This window comes from Lutra lutra, chromosome 5 (genome assembly GCF_902655055.1).
Source record: "Lutra lutra chromosome 5, mLutLut1.2, whole genome shotgun sequence".
Lineage (NCBI taxonomy): Eukaryota > Metazoa > Chordata > Mammalia > Carnivora > Mustelidae > Lutra > Lutra lutra.
The window spans coordinates 102,761,538-102,782,213 of NC_062282.1; the positions used below are offsets into that span (position 1 = coordinate 102,761,538).

Sequence of the window (20,676 nt, forward strand, 5' to 3'; positions counted from 1 at the left end):
TAGGCCTGAAAAAAGAGCCCCATCCAGATATTTGGTGCACAGAAAGCACATGCCCCATGTGCACTTTTGTGCTTTTCTTTTGTGCACAAAACCTGATACAAATGAGGATCTTAGGCCGGACCATTGTAAATTAAAAATTCTGAAAAAGTTTCCAAAAATTAAAGCATCAATTCCTAGTTGTGATTCAAAGTCGATTTTTTTTTTCTCTTCTAGGAGCAAGCAAATAAAAATATAGCCATATACATGTAATTTTACATGTATTTATAGTTATATGCGGAGCGAGGAGATCTAGCAGGAGACAGCTAGTGTTAGATGTTCACCTTTGCTATTGCAATATTTCTTCATTTTTGTATACAAGGCCAGGGTGTTGGGCCACAGACAAGGCTACAGATCCTATGTTCCAGCTTAGAGCATTCAATTTGTTTATTTTTTCCTCCAACATGGAATGTCACACAGCCTTGCTTCAGTCACTGCAGGAAAGAAAATAAGTAAAAAAGTAAGCAATATATTATTACTAACAGCTGCGAGACTACCCAAATAGGTTCCTCCTACCGTCTGAATTTATGGAATGCATAGAACTCTATTAGAAATTTATGCTTTAAAGATTTTCATCTTTAAAAAAATATAAAATTATTAACCTTATATATTTGAAACATATCTCATCAGCAAGGAAGAGAAGGCCCTAAGGAATGTTTTGAAAGCTAGAGGGAAAAAAGGAAATATGCCATATATAAATAGGCAAAGAGGGATGGGGTGCCTGGGTGACTCAGTTGTTGGGCATCTGCGTTTGGCTCAGGTCATGATCCCAGGGTTCTGGGATTGAGCCCTGCTTTGGGCTCCCTGCTCAGCGGGGAGCCTGCTTCTCCCTCTCCCACTACCTCTGCTTGTGTTCCCTCTGTCACTCTTGGTCAAATAAATAGATAAAATCTTTTAAAAAAAAGGGGGAGGGAATCAACCAGAAGTCTCTGGATTTGTACCCCCCAAACCAGCATTTCCTTCTTCTTAGTCTTCAATAAAAATTATGCTATACAATACCATTTATCAAGAATTTACGAGTTTTATTTAAGCTCTGGGAAAGAGGTCTGTCTTATCTTAAACAAACATACTCAGACATCATCACAGGAGTTTAAGAGTTTTGACTATGAGGGGCACCTGGGTAGAATCCATTTCATTGTAATACATCATTCCAAACACTATGAAACAAATATTACTACAGGTAAACAAACATTTTTCACCATGTGCTAAGGTTTGAATTTGGTTCTTTGTCAGAAAGAAGCTCAACTGGACTCAAGGTTAGAGCTAACTTTTGGCCAATGAATCTTTTCAGGTCTGTCTTTATATACACTCACGTATGCCCATAAACAACGCTTCCTCCTTCCTCTGAGATGAATTACAATCCCTTCCCCTCCAGGTCCTGTGTGCATATGCATGCGTGTGCACACACAGACAATAACACACATACTCAATAAGACAATGCCCCAAATCCAACAGTTCTGAAGCAAATACTGTTAATAATATTAGCCTATTTTTTCAAATGCTTAAGAAAAATTATTCTTCTTTTCAAACACAGTTGAGAGCATGTTCTATATATAACTGCATTTTTATTTCTTTTGCTTAATCCATAATTGTATTTTCTGCCCCACTTATTAGCAAGGCTCAGGATAGAGGTGAAGAGAGAAAGCAGATTATAGCTGCACACTTGGTCTTGATTACAGCCAACAGCATTCTTCAGACATCCTAAGGCTGTGGGGAGAGACAATCCAGCTAATAAGTCAGGTGACAAGCCTATTGCCATCACGTGGCATCAGGTTTCTGGTTTATTTGATATAGCAGTGCAGAAACAAAATCAGCAAACTTCGCATCCAGATCTAGCCATAACAATTCTAAAGTACAAGTTATTCTAAAAATAGCCAGAACATTTATGCAGTTCACTTATGCTTGAAGATAAGAGTCTCTCAAAGGTCGAGCTGTATCCCCAAAACCCTAACAATTCAGATAAGACCAGAATCTGTTTAACATTTTCAGGTAAGCTTTTTCCTGGGAAAAGCTAAGGCTCTGCGACATCACTGAAAGAGCTCTTGTGTTAGTATCTGACAATAAATTAAGCCTTTGAGGGTTTTTTGTTTTGTTTTGTTTTTTGTTTTTTTTTTAAGAAAGGCAAACTACAAACAGCACCCTAAACCAGAATTAGTTAAAAATATCAGTCATTACGTAATTATTGAACATATTATTTTTATCTAAAGAAAGTGACTCAGAATATACATTTCTCAGTCAATAATTTAATATTCAATATAGGTGAGAATGAGAGGACATTCATATATACTTGTGGCTTATGAATTATACTTTGGTAATCTCTATCAAAAATTTAAGTGTTAACACATACTGAGAGTTCATAGCAACAGAATTATATAAATTGTTCTCAAATGGACCAAGAAATGTTCAAACTATTCATAATAAGAGAAATACAATATAAACTACACCCAGAGAGTATTTTTTAACCTATTGAGGTGGGAACAAGCCAAGTTCTATTTTATACATTGTCTGAGAGGGGGGAAAGAGGCACTCCAATATGCAACTGCTGGTGAGATGGTGAGTTAATACGACCTCTATAGGAGCAATACCTAAATTAAAAATGCACAAGCCCCCTAGAGGTGCTGGCAGTGTCATATCTAGTACTTTATCCCAATATCAACTTGCAAGTGGATGTAATTATAACATCATTCGACCAAAAAACTAGAAAAAATTTCAGTGCCTAGCAGTGGAGGACTGGTTAGATAAATTATGTGCATCTGTACGATGAAGATACTGTACAGCTGCAAAAAATAAGGAGAGAGGTCCATACTGTTATACAAAGACCTTTAAAGTAAAGCAAGTGCAAAAACAAGTTGCAGAACAGTGTGTTTTCCTGAACAACAATAAAAAAAGTGTGTGAGGGAGGAATACATGTGTATTTGTTTGTTCAGGCACAAAAAAATTCTCCGGAAAGATACACAAGAAACTAGTAACAGCAGTTACACTCCTTCGTTTGGGGCTGGAGGAAGGGCAAAACTGGATGAGTAGGGGACTTTTCAATGTCTATCTTTTCAGACTCTGAACCATGTTAACATATCATTTCTTTAAAAAAAATTAAAGATGGGGCACCTGGGTGGCTCAGTGGGTTAAGCCTCTGCCTTCGGCTCGGGTCATGATCTCAGGGTTCTGGGATCGAGTCCCGCATCGGGCTCTCTGCTCACAGGGAGCCTGCTTCCCCCTCTCTCTCTGCCTGCCTCTCTGCCTACTTGTGATCTCTCTCTGTCAAATAAATAAATAAAATCTTAAAAAAAAAAAAATTAAAGATTCTGGGTGCCTGGGTGGCTCAGTTGGTTAAGTGTCTGCCTTTGGCTCAGGTCATGATCTCAGGGTCCTGGAATGGAGCCCCACATCGGGCTCCCTTCCTGCTCAGTGGGTAGTCTGCTTCTTCCCATCCCTCTTCCCCTTGCTTGTGTGCATGCTCTCTCTCTCTCTCCCCCAAATAAATAAATAAAATCTTTATTAAAAAAATTTAAACATTCCAGCTCTTTGTCCAAAGACATTCAGTGCAGCACTTATCTGGCAATCAATCCAGACATTAAGGTGGGACTAGCTTACAAATTCTGCAACATTCATATAAGAGATTTTAAAGGAATGAGATAGTTTTGTATATCTTATATCTTTATATGCAACAACAGTCAAGATATATTGTTAGGTAGAAAAAGCATGCTGTAAAAACACTAAGTGTAGAATAAAGCCATTTTTAAAAAATAATAATACATGTCTCTCACAACATACATACAAAAATATGGGAGAATAAACAACAAAACTAAAGTAATTTCTGGAAAGGGAAAAATATGGGGAATTTGTCTTTCTGGAATTCTATGGCTCCATAATGTTAAAATCTCTCTGCATAAGCAGTTAATATCTAACATAAGCAGAAAAAAACACACTTTAAAGGCTAAAAACTACAACTACAACTCTGGGAACATCATAAAACGTAGAAACTACTTCCAACAATTAACTAAATTATAGTATCTGCAAGGTCATAGTAATCAAAGTTTTTAAAAAGGGATAATATGTGTCTTCCAGTACCTGTTAATACTAGAACAAAATGGGTTTTCCTGCAGTTTTTTCTTGGACGTAAGAAGTAAAACGTTTTAGAAACTTTGGATACTCTCGCTTTGCCACTGCCCTTAACACTGAAGCTGGTGCCCATCCTCCAGGGTTCACTGCAAGATAAAGGAAAATTAAAACCTGTTAAGATACAATTCTCCAAATGTACGTGAAGCACTCATTTTATTCCTTTGCTTTTAAAAAATTTCTCACATTGGAATAGTTAATATCTCTTAAAGTCCTGACCTGACCATTAATTCCTTCATGCTAACTACCACACAAGAACACACAGCAAATAAGAAAGTGTTATTACCTGTCTAAAATGTTGCTGGCTCCCTAAATTATATGCAAATATTAATACAGCAACATTTTAGGTTATGTCAGATTTGTCAAACTCTACTATAATCAAATAATACCTCACTCAGGCATAACTGTATCTTTAAATGTAGTAGCAGTTATGTCCCTGAATAAAGAAGATTTGAGGATTTGATTAGAGGGATTCCAATGACTCCTCAGGTGGGAAATGGATGAAGTAAGAAACTTAAAGCAGGTGATGATTCAGAAAATAAAAAAGCCTGACAATGAGAAAAAGAACTGTTACTTTTATCATTATTGCTTATGCCCCTAATTATAAATATATTTTATTAGACAAAGATAATAGTAAGATGGCTCAAAGCCAAGCATATGGAAAAGTGATCTAGAGATGAAGCATTAAAATTTACCTATCCAGCCCCAGCCTCAGAAATTCTGACAGAGTAGTTCTGGGGTGAAATTCGGACATGGGTATTTTCAGTTTCCTGATAATTTTGATACACATCTCTCCACATTAAAAATCACTAATGTAGGGGCGCCTGGGTGGCTCAGTGGTTGAAAGCCTCTGCCTCTGGCTTAGGTCATGATCCCAGGACCCTGGGATCGAGCCCCGCATCGGGCTCTCTGCTTGGCCGGGAGCCTGCTTCCCTTCCTCTTTCTCTGCCTGTCTCTCTGCTTACTTGTGATCTCTGTCAAATAAATAAATAAAATCTTTAAAAAAAAAATCACTAATGTAAATTATTTAAAAAAACCTAAAAAGGCATGTAGATCATAGTAAGAAAATCTAGGGGTACCTGGCTGGCTCTGTTAGAAAAACATGTGACTCATGATCTTGGGGTTGTGAGTTTGAGCCCCATGTTGGGTATAGAGATTACTAAAAATAATAGTTTAAAAAAGAAAAAAAAAAAGAAAAGAAAAGAAAGAAAGAAAATCTGTATGACCAAGTACCAAAAGAAACCCCAAATACATACCATTAGCTACATATGTAATCTTGCATAGAATGTTGTCCCTGCTGATCTCCTGGTTTGCCTCTGGTGGGCTTACCAAAGTTTGACAAATCATAGCAATATTTATTTTGGCACGGACACATCGATTGTTTAGCTGCCAAAACAAATAACAGAAATGAAATATCACTGTAGTAGATGCCCATTTCATAATCCCTATTGGTCTAATAGTACATTAGGTTATCCAAAACCACAGCTCATCAACATTTCCAACAAAATCTTATAAGGACCAATAAATAACACAGGCCAAGCTGCTAGGACATCAAGCATGATTTTCCCTCCTCTTAAAAAGCAGACAGATGGACCTAAACCAAGATAGAAACCACAGAGGATTTGGTAGCAGTTGATCATAGCTTGAGAAGGAACTGTGGAAAGCAGCCTTCCATTTTCTACCCATTCTGTTCTGTCTCTTCTAACCATCCTGCTCTGTCTCTAACCTCAGGAGGAAAGGAACACAGCCCTGGTATTCACAGCCATGACTGCTGCCCTCGGGTAACACATAGGCTATACTGTTCCAACATAAAAGAAAATTTAAGAAATGTTAGCAAGTATCTGTGTGTGTGTCATATATGTTTATCACTCTTGTTCTATGCTGTACGTTTAGCTTCATACTGTACAACTATACACATATACATAAGTGCACTTACAGGAGCACTGTCGTGGTCCACAGAAAAATTACACACTATCCAGGTTTCAGGATCATTTTCAGTCAAGGCTGGTATCTTTCGAATGGCAGAAAGATATAATACATCTCGCTGAGAAGCAGGCCAAACTCTCTGTGGAAGAAGTAAAAATCTTTTGAAAATATAAACTACTTTAAAATTCATATGTAATATGGAACTACCGGAGAAGCAAACGTAAAATCAATGAGTATCTTAGGCAAAGGTAAAAATTGTCAAATTTTAAATGGAAAGCATCTGAAAGTACCCAGCAAAGGATTAACTATGCACAATGAATTAATGGCTTTGCAGAATAATAACATCAAAGGAATAATCCATTTTTTTAAAAACTGGTTTTATGTAACAAAAACTTTTGCCATTAAAGCATTTTTTTTTTTAAGATTTTATTTATTTATTTGACAGAGAGAGATCACAAGTAGATGGAGGCAGGCAGAGAGAGAGAGAGAGAGAGAGAGGGAAGCAGGCTCCCTGCTGAGCAGAGAGCCCGATGCGGGACTCGATCCCAGGACCCCGAGATCATGACCCGAGCCGAAGGCAGCGGCTTAACCCACTGAGCCACCCAGGTGCCCCGCCATTAAAGCATTTTAAAGTGTACAATTTAGTGACATTATATTCATAATACTATGTAAACATCACCACCATTTCAAAAATTTTTTATCACCTCGAACAGAAACTCTGTACTCAGCAATTAATTTCCCATTAACCCCTTTCCCAAGTTCCTGGTAATGTTCTGCTTCTAAGTACAGTATGAAACCTCCGTTTAAAGTGTCATGACACTTAAAAGCTAAGGTTTCAGTGTAAGAAGATTGCTCCTTTGATACCATAATGACATCCGAAGAACACCAAATCAATTAGATTGAATCTTTCAGCTTTATGGTATGCAAGGAAATTTACCATGCTGGAATGATATGGAAGTGAGGTCTCTGAAAACTGAGACTACGTACTTTTAAACGAGAGAAAATATGTGCAATGCCTGTCCTAATTGTTGAGTATAATAAATAGCCAACAACAGTGTCAATACAACACAAATCACTTGGAAAGTGAAATGGTTCATGTTTTAAAGATGCTAAATTTCAAAAATAGATGAAAGCAGTGCTGAGCAAATCTATGTGAAGCCAATGATAAAGGAAATTTTGGCTGTGTTAGAACTAATGACTGCAAATCCGCAAGGATGACAAGAAGATGAGAATTTAAAGAATGAGAATGACTTAAATATTAGAGAGATGCAGCCCTCTTTAAGATCAGATTACAAAAGAAGCCAAATTTAAAGGGAAAGTTATAAGCATTACTGAATTTTGTTGAAAAAAATTATGAGAGGACAATTTGTTTATTCAAACACAACTCTCGCTTAAATTTTATTACATTTAAGGGACATTATTTTAATAGTTTTTGGCTTTATTTTTCAAAAAGTGATCATAATACAACCTATATAAATCCTTCCCTTCATCTCCCATTTATGAAGTGAAATGCTTTCAAGCAGACTGTTTTCCAAGATCAATTATCTTCAGATTATAAGGTTCTTCTGACTCTAAATTATTGGTCATTTCTATGCATTCCAAATTATAAGGCAATTAATTGGTATTTTTAACATTTACTAAATTTTAGGTTTCCCTTAGACTCCCCAAATCTGTATGCTGAAGGAGAATCTTGTTACACACTTCTTTTTTAACTGAAGCAAAGTTGACCTATAATGTATTTTTTACACATTTCTTGATCAGCTACCATGTAAAATCAAGCCTAGCTCAAAATCAGTACATACAAGATGCCTCATATGACAAAACGGAGTCATATGACAAAACTCTCTCCCTCTCTCTCTCTGACAAATAAATAAAAAAACAAAAAACAAAAAAAAAACCCTTATGTTATACTAGTTTCAGGTGTACAGCATATTTATTAGACAATTTTATACATTACTCAGTGCTCACTACAATAAGTGTAGTCACCATTTGTTACTGTAACCTTACTACAATATTACTGACTACATTCCCTATGCTGTGCTTTTCATTTCTGTGACTTATTTATTTTATAACTGGAAGTTTGTACCTCTTAATTCCCTTCATTTATTCTGCCCATCCTCCCACATATCACCCCTGTTTACTGTTCTTTACACAACATATTTGGCAATTTTCAGGGAATAGAGCAGAATAAGGTAAGAGAAATATTAATTCTTCTATTTTAAATACCTAGAATAGCAGAGGAAGGGATGAAAAGTAAAATGAAAGTGAATCAATTTAAATGACAATGTTTTTGTATGCTCTGGTATACGACCAACTCCTTAATAGTTACATTTAGCAATTTTCACTTGCTTTCAGATAATCCACTTAGATGACTTTCATATCTATCAGTCTTTTTTTTTTTTTTTTTTTTAAGATTTTATTTATTTGTCAGAGAGAGAGGGAGAGAGAGCAAGCACAGGCAGACAGAATGGCAGGCAGAGGCAGAGGGAGAAGCAGGCTCCTGCTGAGCAAGGAGCCCGATGCGGGACTCGATCCCAGGACGCTGGAATCATGACCTGAGCCGAAGGCAGCTGCTTAACCAACTGAGCCACCCAGGCGTCCCCATATCTATCAGTCTTAACAGATATTAACAATATACTTTCCATTCCCCTCATTACTATGGTCACAGGAAACTATGATTCACTTTTGTATTTGGTAACAATCACTCATCTCCTATAAAGACTAGATGCTAAAAAACATTTAACAGGATTTCAGTATTTTCTAAACTTTAAGTGCACATAACTAACTGGAGATCTTTATCAAACACACTGTTCCTGGATATTTTCCAGGTTCTTGTCTCAGGTTCTGCTTTAAAGGAGCTGATATCCTATCAAATATGTGACATTCATGCATCATTAATAAAGTCTTGGGATCTTTTATGGCATTTAATTTCCTGCCAAATTTTACCTTAGAGAATTTCTATATCTCAGTTTAAACTACAGTGAAATCCTTTTGGGATGAAGAGATCTTTACCTTATGAGTTTGATAAATGATGATTGCATTATCAGCTAATGTCTCCACCACATGGAAGTTTTCTATAGTTGCTGAAATGAAGAGAAAATATTAGTAGCCAAAAAGATACATTACCTCTTCCTAGAATGTGAGTAACTTCAGTTATACTAATGGACACTGTGATAACATGGGCAGGATTCTGCCCTATCTTGGCTAAGTCCAAAGGGAAAGTAGCTAATACTTCATATTAGGGCTACAGACAGTGGCCATGAGACGTGATCACCAGGAAATCTCATTTCTTTTGGCTCCGTATCTAGCTTCCACAACAAGAAAGCAATTCTAATCACACTGCATTACTCAGACACAAGTTCCTATCTAATACTATGACCATTTCTTGCAACCTCTAATTTATTGAAGCCGAATAAACTGTTCTATAAAGGCTTAGGAGACTACATTTGTGAAAAAAGAACGTCAAACTGTCATTGATAAACATCTTATGATGTTCAAAACTATCTGTATCTATGAAATTTTGTTCCTAAGAGGATCACACACACATGCGTGTGCACATGCACACATGCACGCACACATGTACACACACACACACCACACAAGAATAACTCTAAACAGATCACAGCAGGACTTGTCTAGGGTTTACCAAGGAAACAAAACAGTCTGGGAAAGTAGATGATAAAGCAGAAATCTTTAATTTTAGTCCTGGCCTTTCTACTAATTAGAGTCTGTGGTTTCTGACAAGTCACTTAACCTATCTGAATTTTACTTTTTTATCTATCTAACATGCAGGTTTATTGAAGTACTGAATCAAATGCTGTAATATAGTCAGAAGCATTTTGTAACACTGTACAAGCTCTATTTCACTGTAAAGCTCTATTTAAATTAAGTTAAAAAAAAAAAAAAGTAAATGCAAGCTATTACCAGATTTTCCAGGTATTTTCTACACTGACTTTGTAAACTGTAGGTGAGATGCAAAACACTGGATTGGATTTAACCTTATATTCAAAATAAATTCAAAATAATATTAAGGTATATTAATAATGGCAGCTTACTTTCCCAATCATTGCGAACATCAACATTCCAGAAGTAATTGCAGACCTCATGTCCTGTAACACCTTTCACTGCATGGGTAGCTTTCAAAGGATCCAGAACAATCCCGTTTTCTTCTACTTCCCTTCGATATACCTAAAGAGGATATATTTAAAAACCTGTTTAAAAAGTAAAAATCAAACTCCTAAAGTATAAACTTGGAAGCAAGATTTAAATTTTGCTGCTTTTTAGGAATTTCATTTATGAAAATCTATTTAAGGAACATAAATATTCTGCTAAAAGAAAATATAAAATCTCAAATTATTGACAACACATAAAAAATACTTAAAGCTATAGATCTGGGGTAAACTTCAACTATGAAAAACATGCATATTCAATGCATACCTAATTACAAGAGTTGTTAAATTAAACCTGCTTAAACATCATTTCCTTAAGGATACTGATTTAAGGCAGTTTTATTCAATGCTACATACCCTGCATCTAGAGTAGTATCTGAAGCACAGCAGCAGGCTCTCAATTATCTGTTGAATCAATGACTCAAAGCTAAAATGGCATGAAGATCTATGCTATCTTGCTTTTTTTAATTTTTTTAGAGACAGAGAGAGAGAGCGAGTGAGCATGTGAGTGGGGGGAAGGGGCAGAGGGCGAGGGAGAGGAGAATTTTAAGCAGGCTCCACTTCCAGAGTAGAGCCCAACACAGGGCTTGATCTCATGACCCTGAGATCATGACCTGAGCTGAAACCAAGAGTTGGAGGCTTAACCAACTGAGCCTCCCGGCATCCCTATGCTATTTTCCTTTAAATACCGAAGTTGTATACATAAAGTGCTAAGTAAAATTAATTACCTCAAAATTATAGGTTTCTACTTTAGGAAGTTTTGCATTAAATTCTTTTCAGAAATGAATAATCATGTTACTGTAGGAAGAACCAGCTCTCAGTTTATGGAGTGCTTTATGGTTCCAAAAATTGTTAGCACATTTCACATACAGCTAGCTTCTCTCTTAAAATCTCTTTCACCAAACTACTTTTCCCTACATGCTTATATTCATGTTATGTGGACTGCTATCTTCCCAGTCACCCAAGTTGGAAACTTTAGACTTTTAACTCCTCCTCACACTTCACATAGCTCTTAAGCTCATCCGTCATTAACTTTCTATAAGACATCCAACAGCCGGACTTTTATATTACTGGCTACTTCTTTTAGGTAGGCCTTCATCCCCCATGTAGTTGATTCTCTTAGTTTCTTCCTTATCAGCCCAATCCTCCTAAAATATTACTTTGCACGCAGTGGCTAACTTACTGCTACAGACAACAGACTATTCTCCTTGGTGGACTATTTTATACTATCCATAACCCAAGCCCTCTCTCTCTGTTAGGTTGTGGGCTGTAGGAACACTTATTCTCTATTTCTCATTCCACACAGAGGGACTTCATCTAGACTGTTACTCCTGGTTTCTCTTTATCCCTTCACTTTCCCTTCCCAAGGGGGGCAACAATGACTTATCGGAATGTTGAGTATAAAATAAGGGCTTAGAGGCTTGGCTCACCCCTTTTTCTACAGAGCGCATGTGTCTTGGTTTTCTTCTGGGGCTTACTCTTGTGGGAAGGGCCTGTGATTAATTATCTAGCTATGACAGAAACATTGTTTTAATTCTCAGGTAACACATTAGCAAGACCTTGTGGCTGCTGATCTAAAGCTATATTCTCCGATTGGCTTATCAGATTTATAGCTAACATTTTGATATCTCATCTGCTGTTTCTTCATATTTCTTAATTAGTTCCCTATTCAGGAGGAAAAGACATTCCAACATCTGATATTGTATCTCGCCTGCTAAAATAATTCTGGTCAACACTGTCTACGCAAAACTCCTGAATAAGAAGTTTGCTTTCAAGTTTTCCCTTGTATGTACGTGTGTGTGTGTGTGTGTGTGTGTGTGTGTGTGTGTGTGTGTATGTATGTATGTATATATATATATATATATATATATATATATATATATATATATCTAAAATACGCTTGCATCACCTTTGTCACAATCTTGCTTCCATTTCCAGACATAGTTCAAATGCTTCTCCTCATTATAAAACAATCTGTTCCAAATCACAGAGATCTTTCTTTTCCAATTTTCTTCACTACTCATCTTCATTCAATACATTATCAGATAGAAACAAATAATGTCAATATCCTCCTTCCCCAACAAAAGTTTCAGCTTGGAAAAAGTCTTGTTAAATATCTCTTTATCTTTAGCATAGTGCCTTGGGCATAAGTATTTCAAAACTCAATGCAGCTGCTGTTTTGAATCCATCTATAAAACTTATTCTTTGCTCTGTCTCTTCTGTTTAAGGATGTGAATAAGATTAGCAGACCCATCTCCAAATATTGAAAGAGGATGCAATGAGAGAAAGGACAAGTGAGGGACAGGAAAAAAGGACAACAAAGTGACATCTGAGTACAATATTTAGTATATTAAACAATAAAGAGAAATATCTAAATTCCCAGCAACTAATTATGACTTATTCATATCTAAACACCCAAATTTTATTTTCTCCATGGCCCAGATAAAACAGGATGGTTTGTACATAGATTTTTACTGTGATCCTAAAGAGACTGTGTAAAAGCCAAAGTACATTTTGCGCCCTAGTATCTGGTGTTTCTTTGATCTTATGTAGTAATCCGTTTAAAAGGAATTTTAAAATTCATTCACATCAATGGTTAGTAATAACAATATGACCTTAACAGAGCTGCAGTTAGCAACCTATAACATTTAACTGGGAATTACCTTCATTTCTCCTTCTTCTACAACCAACTGCCAATTAGCATCTCCACCTACATCCTGTAATGAGTAAGTCATGTGGTTTTGTACCATCTCTTCAACCTTGGAAAGAAAAAGTAAGCCATTAAGAACCCATATCCATGAATAGCCATGACATAATCTCTAAAACAGAATGATATTCAGTTTGTTTCAGTTCAGAAATATTCTTAGAAAGCTGAGCAACCAAATGCACAAAGGTTAGTAGATTTTATACAGTGCTGAAGGGTTTAGTCCACATTCCAGGTATCATATCCAGGTTAATGACAGGGGGCAGAAACTGAGAGAAAGAAGATGCTTCACTCAAATAACATATATTGGCCTAATGTGCTTATATAAAGTGAGCAAAATAAGCATTTTTCTGGGGGAAAAAAATCCTTCCTTAACCATAAAATGCTTCTTTATGGAGATAATGTCTTAAAACATAAAATCATGTGACACTAAGGGTAAAAGGGACATAAGATGTTCTAGTCCAGTGCTTCTATGTTTAAGACTACAAAGATAATAGAATGTTTGTTATATGGCAAGATTTCCCTATTAAAAGGATAACAAAACTTTCATTACTTCACTGATAAGTTTCACTTCTACGATCCATGTAAGCCACATAAAAAAAATTAACCTACCACCCATTTATTTGACTCCAATTTCACTGTTCTATATTCTTTTAGGGAAAATGCAAATATGCATATCTGCAAACATTTACAAATAATCACCTTTTAATGTCTTCCTTTAAATTACTAGCTAGTCTTTTTAGTGAAATTTAAATAAAACCTATGCTTTTAACTATCACAAATTACTCCTACACATTTTATATAAGCAAATAAAACTGAGTATTTCGGGCGCCTGGGTGGCTCAGTGGATTAAAGCCTCTGCCTTCGGCTCAGGTTATGATCTCAGGGTCCTGGGATCGAGTCCCGTGTTGGGTTCCCTGCTCAGTGGAGTGCCTGCTTCCTCCTCTCTCTCTCTGTCAGCCTCTCTGCCTACTTGTGACCTCTGTCTGTCAAATAAACAAATAAATCTTAAAAAACAAAACAAAACAAAACAAAAAAACCAAAACCAAAACCAAAAAACACTGAATATTTCACACTCCAAGAATCCACACATTCATTGGTAAGATTTCATGTGAGTGCTATTTGTAAACACCACTAGTTTCAAACATGTTTTTAAACAAAAGTGAAGTGATAAAAAGATGGTTTATGGAGTTGCTTCCTTTATCATGTACGCAGAGACACTTTTTCTACGCTCCACTTACTAACCTTTAACTCATAATTTTGTTTTATATAATAAGTACATCAGAAAAGGCAGGAAAGCGTTGGAGATATGTATATTATATTTCCATTTAATTTATTCCTAAATTCGACAACTTCTTTTTCATAAAATCTACTGCATTCATTAGGGATATAGAATAAGAACCAGGTTTACACATATTTTCAAGTAAAATACAGTAATGGTTTAAGGGCAAAAATTATTAACTCTGGGGGTATAATTTTTCTACACAGGAGGATGTTATCAATATGTTACAGTGACACGTACTTCTCCTACATTAAGTTTTCTAGATTTCAAAATCCATTTTTGCTTGTAGGTATGACTTTAAGTATCTCCCTAATTGGTAATAATCTTAAAAAAGTTATTAATAAAAATCTTATACTGAGGTTCTACAATTATTTTAGTACTAAATAAAGCACTAACATAACATTTTATAACTTTATTCATAATCCTCAAAACAATGTGAATGGTATTGAGCTAAAGGTTAGAAAGAAAGTTAAAAATGTGACAAACAGGAGCGCCTGGGTGGCTCAGTGGGTTAAGCCACTGCCTTCGGCTCAGGTCATGATCTCAGGGTCCTGGGATCGAGCCCCGCATCGGGCTCTCTGCTTGGCAGGGGGCCTGCTTCCTCCTCTCTCTCTGCCTGCCTCTCTGCCTGCTTGTGATCTCTCTCTGTCAAATAAATAAAATCTTTAAAAAAAAAAATGTGACAAACAGTACATTCTATAATATAAAAACTTAAAAAAAATTTTTTTACAATATTTATTTTTTTAAATAATCTCTACACCCAACACAGGACTTGAACTCATGACCCTTTGATCCAGAGTCACATGCCAGCTAGGCGTTCCATATTCTATGATTATATAAAGGCTTCACTAGAAAATATAACTCCAGGGGCTGCCTGGAAAAATTTTTGTGCCTCTCTAATTTTGAAATCTGCTCTGAGAGAGTAAGGAGAACTAATACAGGATTTCCAAGTTATGAAGACATACAAAACATACTTGAGTTCCCAAAGAGGAAGGAAGAAAGAGAGTTCCAGTTAGTATACATAAATAAAACAACTGCTGTAGAACTGGCTTGATTCATTGGTCTGTGTCACAGTGTGACTGGGAAAAACTTTTACCCTTTTTAGATCCTAAGATCTTAAAAATTTTTAGATATGAATATGTACTTTCTAAGTGGGACACCAGGACTTCAGAACACCAACATTTATTACCAGATTAGAAGCAGAAAGAAATGCTCCCCAGAAATAAGACCTACTTTAAGTAGACCACTTGTTAAAGAAGAATGTAAAGGATTTTACTGTGTTAAAAAACAAAGAGTTCTGTTTCAAAAAAACATTTAGTACTGTGTTAAACTCTTTTGTTGTAAAGTATGCAGGTAATTATATTTTCGTTTGGGAGATTATTCCTGCTAAGTTATTTCAAATGTTTCAATAATGAGAAGATAGTTTTGTGTTTTGGTCCCAAAGAAACTAGATTCCACAAATATAAAGTGAAAGCTGTTTACATAGGTTAAAACAATGTACGGTAAGCGTGCATTTAACATTGTCTTTTTAGAAAGATGAAAAAAATGGTATTACTACCACAGTTAACCACTGCATCTATGGAAAAGTGTTTAGTCTTTTGCTCTGATGTACTTCCCTGACTTAAGGGGCTTCAATAAGTTCAACAAAGAAAAAAGATGAATTTGTGCTGTGCTTCTAGGAAATTAAAGAAACTGAAGTACCCAATTACTGTAGTAACCATCTCTGCAAAGCTTTCATCATGGTATCTTTATCCATTATGGCATCTTCCTTGAGTAATAACACTGAGATTAAGAATCTGAGAAGGTGATGCAGGTAAAAATCTCACTATAATGATTTTCATGTTCACCGCAATAAAATGTGAGGAAGTAAGTGTTACTACTGGGGTAGTGACTTGGGCATTTGTGACCACACCGGCTTTTCGAATCTACTGTAATGACCTGCTCTGTTTGTTGTTTTCAGTTATGACCGCATTTCACAAGTAATTGGGAAACAAGGGGCCATTACGTTGGATGACAAGACTAAAACACAAGCCAAATTTACTTTTTTGTAGGCTCAAAATCTGATACACTAGGAAACAATATTACTAGTAACATCTGGTGTCACTTTAAGAAACAAAAGACTGGATCAGAATAACTAAGGCAGGTTTAATCTGGTTTAATAGTTTTAAATAGACTACACATAATTTCAGGAATCATGCCCTGATTTTTTTAGATCTAGAGTTGAAAATGATAAGCTGACATACACAGCATTTTAACAAATGAACTATGAAAAATGGAGATAAAACACATTTAAAATAAGAGATGATGGCATACCAATTCTAGCCTTTTCTACTACCACCCATTTGAATCACTCAGTATGCCATTTTAGAAGGCTAACTGGATTTTTCTAACATTACCAATACAGAAATTTTTATTGATGATAAAACAAATATATAAGGAACAAAATTCTAACGAACAAAAGTCTAGACGGGTTCAAAGACTGCTGAGATCTCTCTTCTCTTACTCATGTGAAAGGAGTACAACTAGGCTTATTGTTACAGAGTCAGAGGGATTTGTTGGGTGGGATAATTTACTAATAACAAATTAAGGGGCGCCTGGGTGGCTCAGTGGGTTAAGCCTCTGCCTCTGGCTCAGGTCATGATCTTGGGGTCCTGGGATCGAGCCCCACATTGGGAATCTCTGCTCAGCAGGGAGCCTGCTTCCCTCTCTCTGCCTGCCTCTCTGCTACTTGTGATCTCTCTGCCAAATAAATAAATAAAATCTTAAAAAAAAAACCAACAAATTAAGAATGCACTGTTAACCCAAAAGAAAAATGTACAGGACATGAATAGTCAATTCATTAAAGAAATGCAAAAAGATGGGGCGCCGGGTGGCTCAGTGGGTTGTGCCTTCAGCTCAGGTCATGATCTCAGGTTCCTGGGATCCAGCCCTACATCGGGCTCTCTGTTCAGCGGAGAGCCTGCTTCCTCCTCTCTCTCTCTCTGCCTGCTTCTCTGCCTACTTGTGATCTCTCTCTCTGTCAAATAAATAAATAAATAAAAATCTTTAAAAAAAAAATTAAAAAACAAAAAAAGAAATGCAAAAAGCCAAGAAGCAAAAATACCACTTTTTAGGGGCATCTGGGTGGGTCAGTGGGTTAAAGCCTCTGCCCTCGGCTTAGGTCATGATCCCGGTGTCCTGGGATTGGGGCCCACATCGGGCTCTCTGCTAAGCTCAACTTTTTTAATGAACAGTTTGGCATTAAGAATAAAAAAGACCTCAGAAGTGTGTGACCTCAGAAGCTTCTGTCTTAATAATTCCACATCTAGGAATGTATTCTAAGGAAATAACTGGATAAGTGTACAAAGATACATACATATATTACACACACACACACACACACCCCACACACATATGGATGGTATATATATCAGTATGCTCCTGAAGCACTATTTATAATATTTATTTATAATGGAGACAAACTGAAAATAAATATTCCATATTAGGTAAGTAGGTAAGTCCTGTATGTATATCCATATTAACAGACAAGGAGATGAAGACCCATGTTTACTGATGGGAAAATGGGCTTCATTATAAAAAAAAAAAGAAAGAAAGAAAAAGCTGGTTACAAAATCGTATATATGAAACTGCCTACTTTGGTAGAAAAAGACAATTACTAAAGTGTGTGTGTTTATCAGTATGTGGCTGATTTTATTTACTCCACTTCCTAGTTCTGCTAAATTAGAATGTATTATTGTACAATAAACACAGGAAGGGTTAAATACATAATTACCACAATAATAAAGTATCACTATGGACATAAAGGGGGAAAAGAGATTAACTGCTAGAGCCCAAGTCTGCTAATGACAATAAATGTTTTAGCAAGAACAATAAATATTTAAAGAACTCAATGCCATTTTTCTGCAACTCTGCCTCTTTCGGCATATAAAACAGTACAATAATTAATAGCTAAAAACAGAATCTGAATTATCATGAGCATCACGTATTAGAAAAAATCGCACCAGAATTATCTTTCTCAACTTATATACCTGAGTTACACAAAATATTAAAAAGTATGCTACAATTTGGCAAAATCTTGTAAAAATCTGGGCACCTGTGTAGATATTCATCTATATTTGAAGAATTTCAGCTCTTTTAAAGCTCTATAGCTTGGGTCCAAGGTCTGCATTCTGAACCCTTATTTCTTAGGCATCTATCATGGCTTATACTCTTTTACTGCTCTCATTACATTTTCATTTACAGCCTGTGTATTCCTATAATTTGAGGGAAAATGGTCATCAGTACTCATGGGCTTTAGTCTGTTACTTTATGATTTTAATGCAAGGTGGAGTGTAGCAGAATAAACCAAAGTATCCCATTATTTATCTAGTTTTGTCACTGATTTATTGCAAATATGAGATGCTTTTAAAAAGCTTGCATAAATGAACAAAATTAAGAAATACTGGAATAAGTTTGGTTCTGGGTGATTTCTGATGCAGAACTGATACATCTCTTTCTCAAAAAAGTTCAAAGAGAAAAAAAGCAGCAAAAGTAAAAAAAAAAAAAAATACATTTTGGGCCTTAACCTTAACTTTCATCTTTACTGCATACTTAAAAAACAAATGTAAATTTTATTCATATGTAAACTAAGAAATCTGTTCTAAATTATGACTTTAAAAAACATTTACTGAAATACAGTTGACCCTTGAACAACACAAGAGTTTGAACTGTGCAGATACACTTACACATGGATTAGTTCCAATAAATATAGAGCAGTACTGTAAAGGTATTTTCTCTTCTTTACAATACTCTTCTTTTCTTTTCTCTAAGTTACCTTACTGTAAAAATATAGTATATGATACATAGAACATATAAAATATATTTTAATCAACTGTTTATATTATTATAAGCTATTATTAAGTATTACTGGTTAAATTTGGGGGGGAGTCAAAGTTTTATGTGGATTTTTGACTGGAAAGGGCGGTGCCCCAACCCCTACTCTGATAGAGAAAAAAATAGTGTAGAAAATTGATTATTCAAAGAAATTGTTATTATAAAAAGAGCTAATAAATAGCTATATAATAGCTAATAAAAGCTCACTTATCTAGCATTTACAACATGCCAGGCTCTAGTCAGATCACAGTCCTAGCTAAATCACAGAAGTGAAGCACAGAAGAGGTAGAAACGTTGTCCAAGATCATGCAACTAAGCAGGATTTAAACTCAGTCATTCTGACTAGAGAGCTCAGCTTCCTATCGTAAGGTAACATAATATAATGCAATAAAATACAATCACCATAAACATACAAAGCTGAATGGCAAAGATAAAAGGATTGAAAAATTTTAAAAACTAATGCTGATACTAAAAAACATTCCTTCGATATTAATTTGACTTTACTATGAGGACAGAGACTGTTAGCATCTAACTTCCTGTCTTAAATTCCTAAATATGTAATGATGCATCTGAACAGGAATATTAATTTATAATATCCAAGGGTAATTTGCATAACAAAAATCAGTTAAATGGAGCTTAGTATGACAAGAGTAATGAGACAAATATTTAAAAAGATACTTCCTTGTTCAATTATGAGATACTGTAAATTACAACTGGGGCTGCTAAAACCTGCTTTTATGCTGTAATCTAACATAGCTTGTAAACCATGTTCATCAAAGTTGCTGAATCCTGTCTGAAGAAAGAGATACTACATGATATTTAAAAACCAGGTATCTTCTACTTGTTGCAATTCAATTTGAAATCTTTCAGGAGTACCTCCTATATGGCAAAATTCCAAGCTATTCACAGCAGCCGATACAAAGGGCACATGCAAGCCTGACAGAGGAACTATTTAGTAGATACGGCCTTTTTAATGCTTATTGTTACTATTTAAAAATTCAAAACCAAAACCAGTGGCCTAACCAAAAGATACCTAGGAATTGGGAAAGCAGGCTGAAATATAGCACAGACAGACTCAAGTCCACTCTATACAGTCATACAGTACCTGGGAGCTGAATCTGTGAACATCGTCAGAGGCACTGACTAGATCAATGGAAGACATGGAGGAAGAGCGACTATAGGGCTACCAGAGACAGACAAAGAAAAAACCAAGTAATCAGAACAAAGGCACAACAGAGCATTCAGTACCAACTTCCAAACACAAGATAAAGAAAGAAAGAACAAAGCACTATATGAAACAAGCTCAGCAGCAAGTGCTGACTTAATGCACCTATTATGGTTTATGCTCCAAAATCTTTCTAAAAGGAATGCAGTACTTCCAATAATACAAAATAATATCACTTAACACCAAAGAAAAAAGTGATTTAACATAACTGGCTCCACTTCTGGTTAACTATTTTGGACTAGCAATTCCCTATCCTCCCACCCCCCCTTTCCCATTAAACTAAAAAGAAAGAACATTATATTCAGAAGAAGACTTCTAACTGTTTTGGAGGATGTATATGGAAGAA

The 20,676-nt window shown here is 35.7% G+C and overlaps 1 protein-coding gene across 2 annotated transcripts in view; it reads right to left on the minus strand.

Annotated features, from left to right (window-relative positions):
- Positions 1 to 422: 422 nt before the first annotated feature.
- Positions 423 to 20,676, minus strand: part of CERT1 (ceramide transporter 1) — a 112,688-nt gene continuing 92,434 nt past the window's right edge. Inside the window, exons 11-18 of one of the 2 annotated variants that reach the window (XM_047729061.1) lie at positions 20,211 to 20,288; positions 12,911 to 13,006; positions 10,134 to 10,266; positions 9,091 to 9,161; positions 6,089 to 6,217; positions 5,409 to 5,538; positions 4,105 to 4,241; positions 423 to 470 (exon numbers count right to left, since the gene is read on the minus strand). In XM_047729061.1, the coding sequence (XP_047585017.1) occupies positions 4,114 to 4,241; positions 5,409 to 5,538; positions 6,089 to 6,217; positions 9,091 to 9,161; positions 10,134 to 10,266; positions 12,911 to 13,006; positions 20,211 to 20,288 (765 nt within the window). In that variant the 3' untranslated portion in view covers positions 423 to 470; positions 4,105 to 4,113. The remainder of the gene's footprint in view (positions 471 to 4,104; positions 4,242 to 5,408; positions 5,539 to 6,088; positions 6,218 to 9,090; positions 9,162 to 10,133; positions 10,267 to 12,910; positions 13,007 to 20,210; positions 20,289 to 20,676) is intronic. The other variant, XM_047729060.1, reaches the window with a different exon arrangement.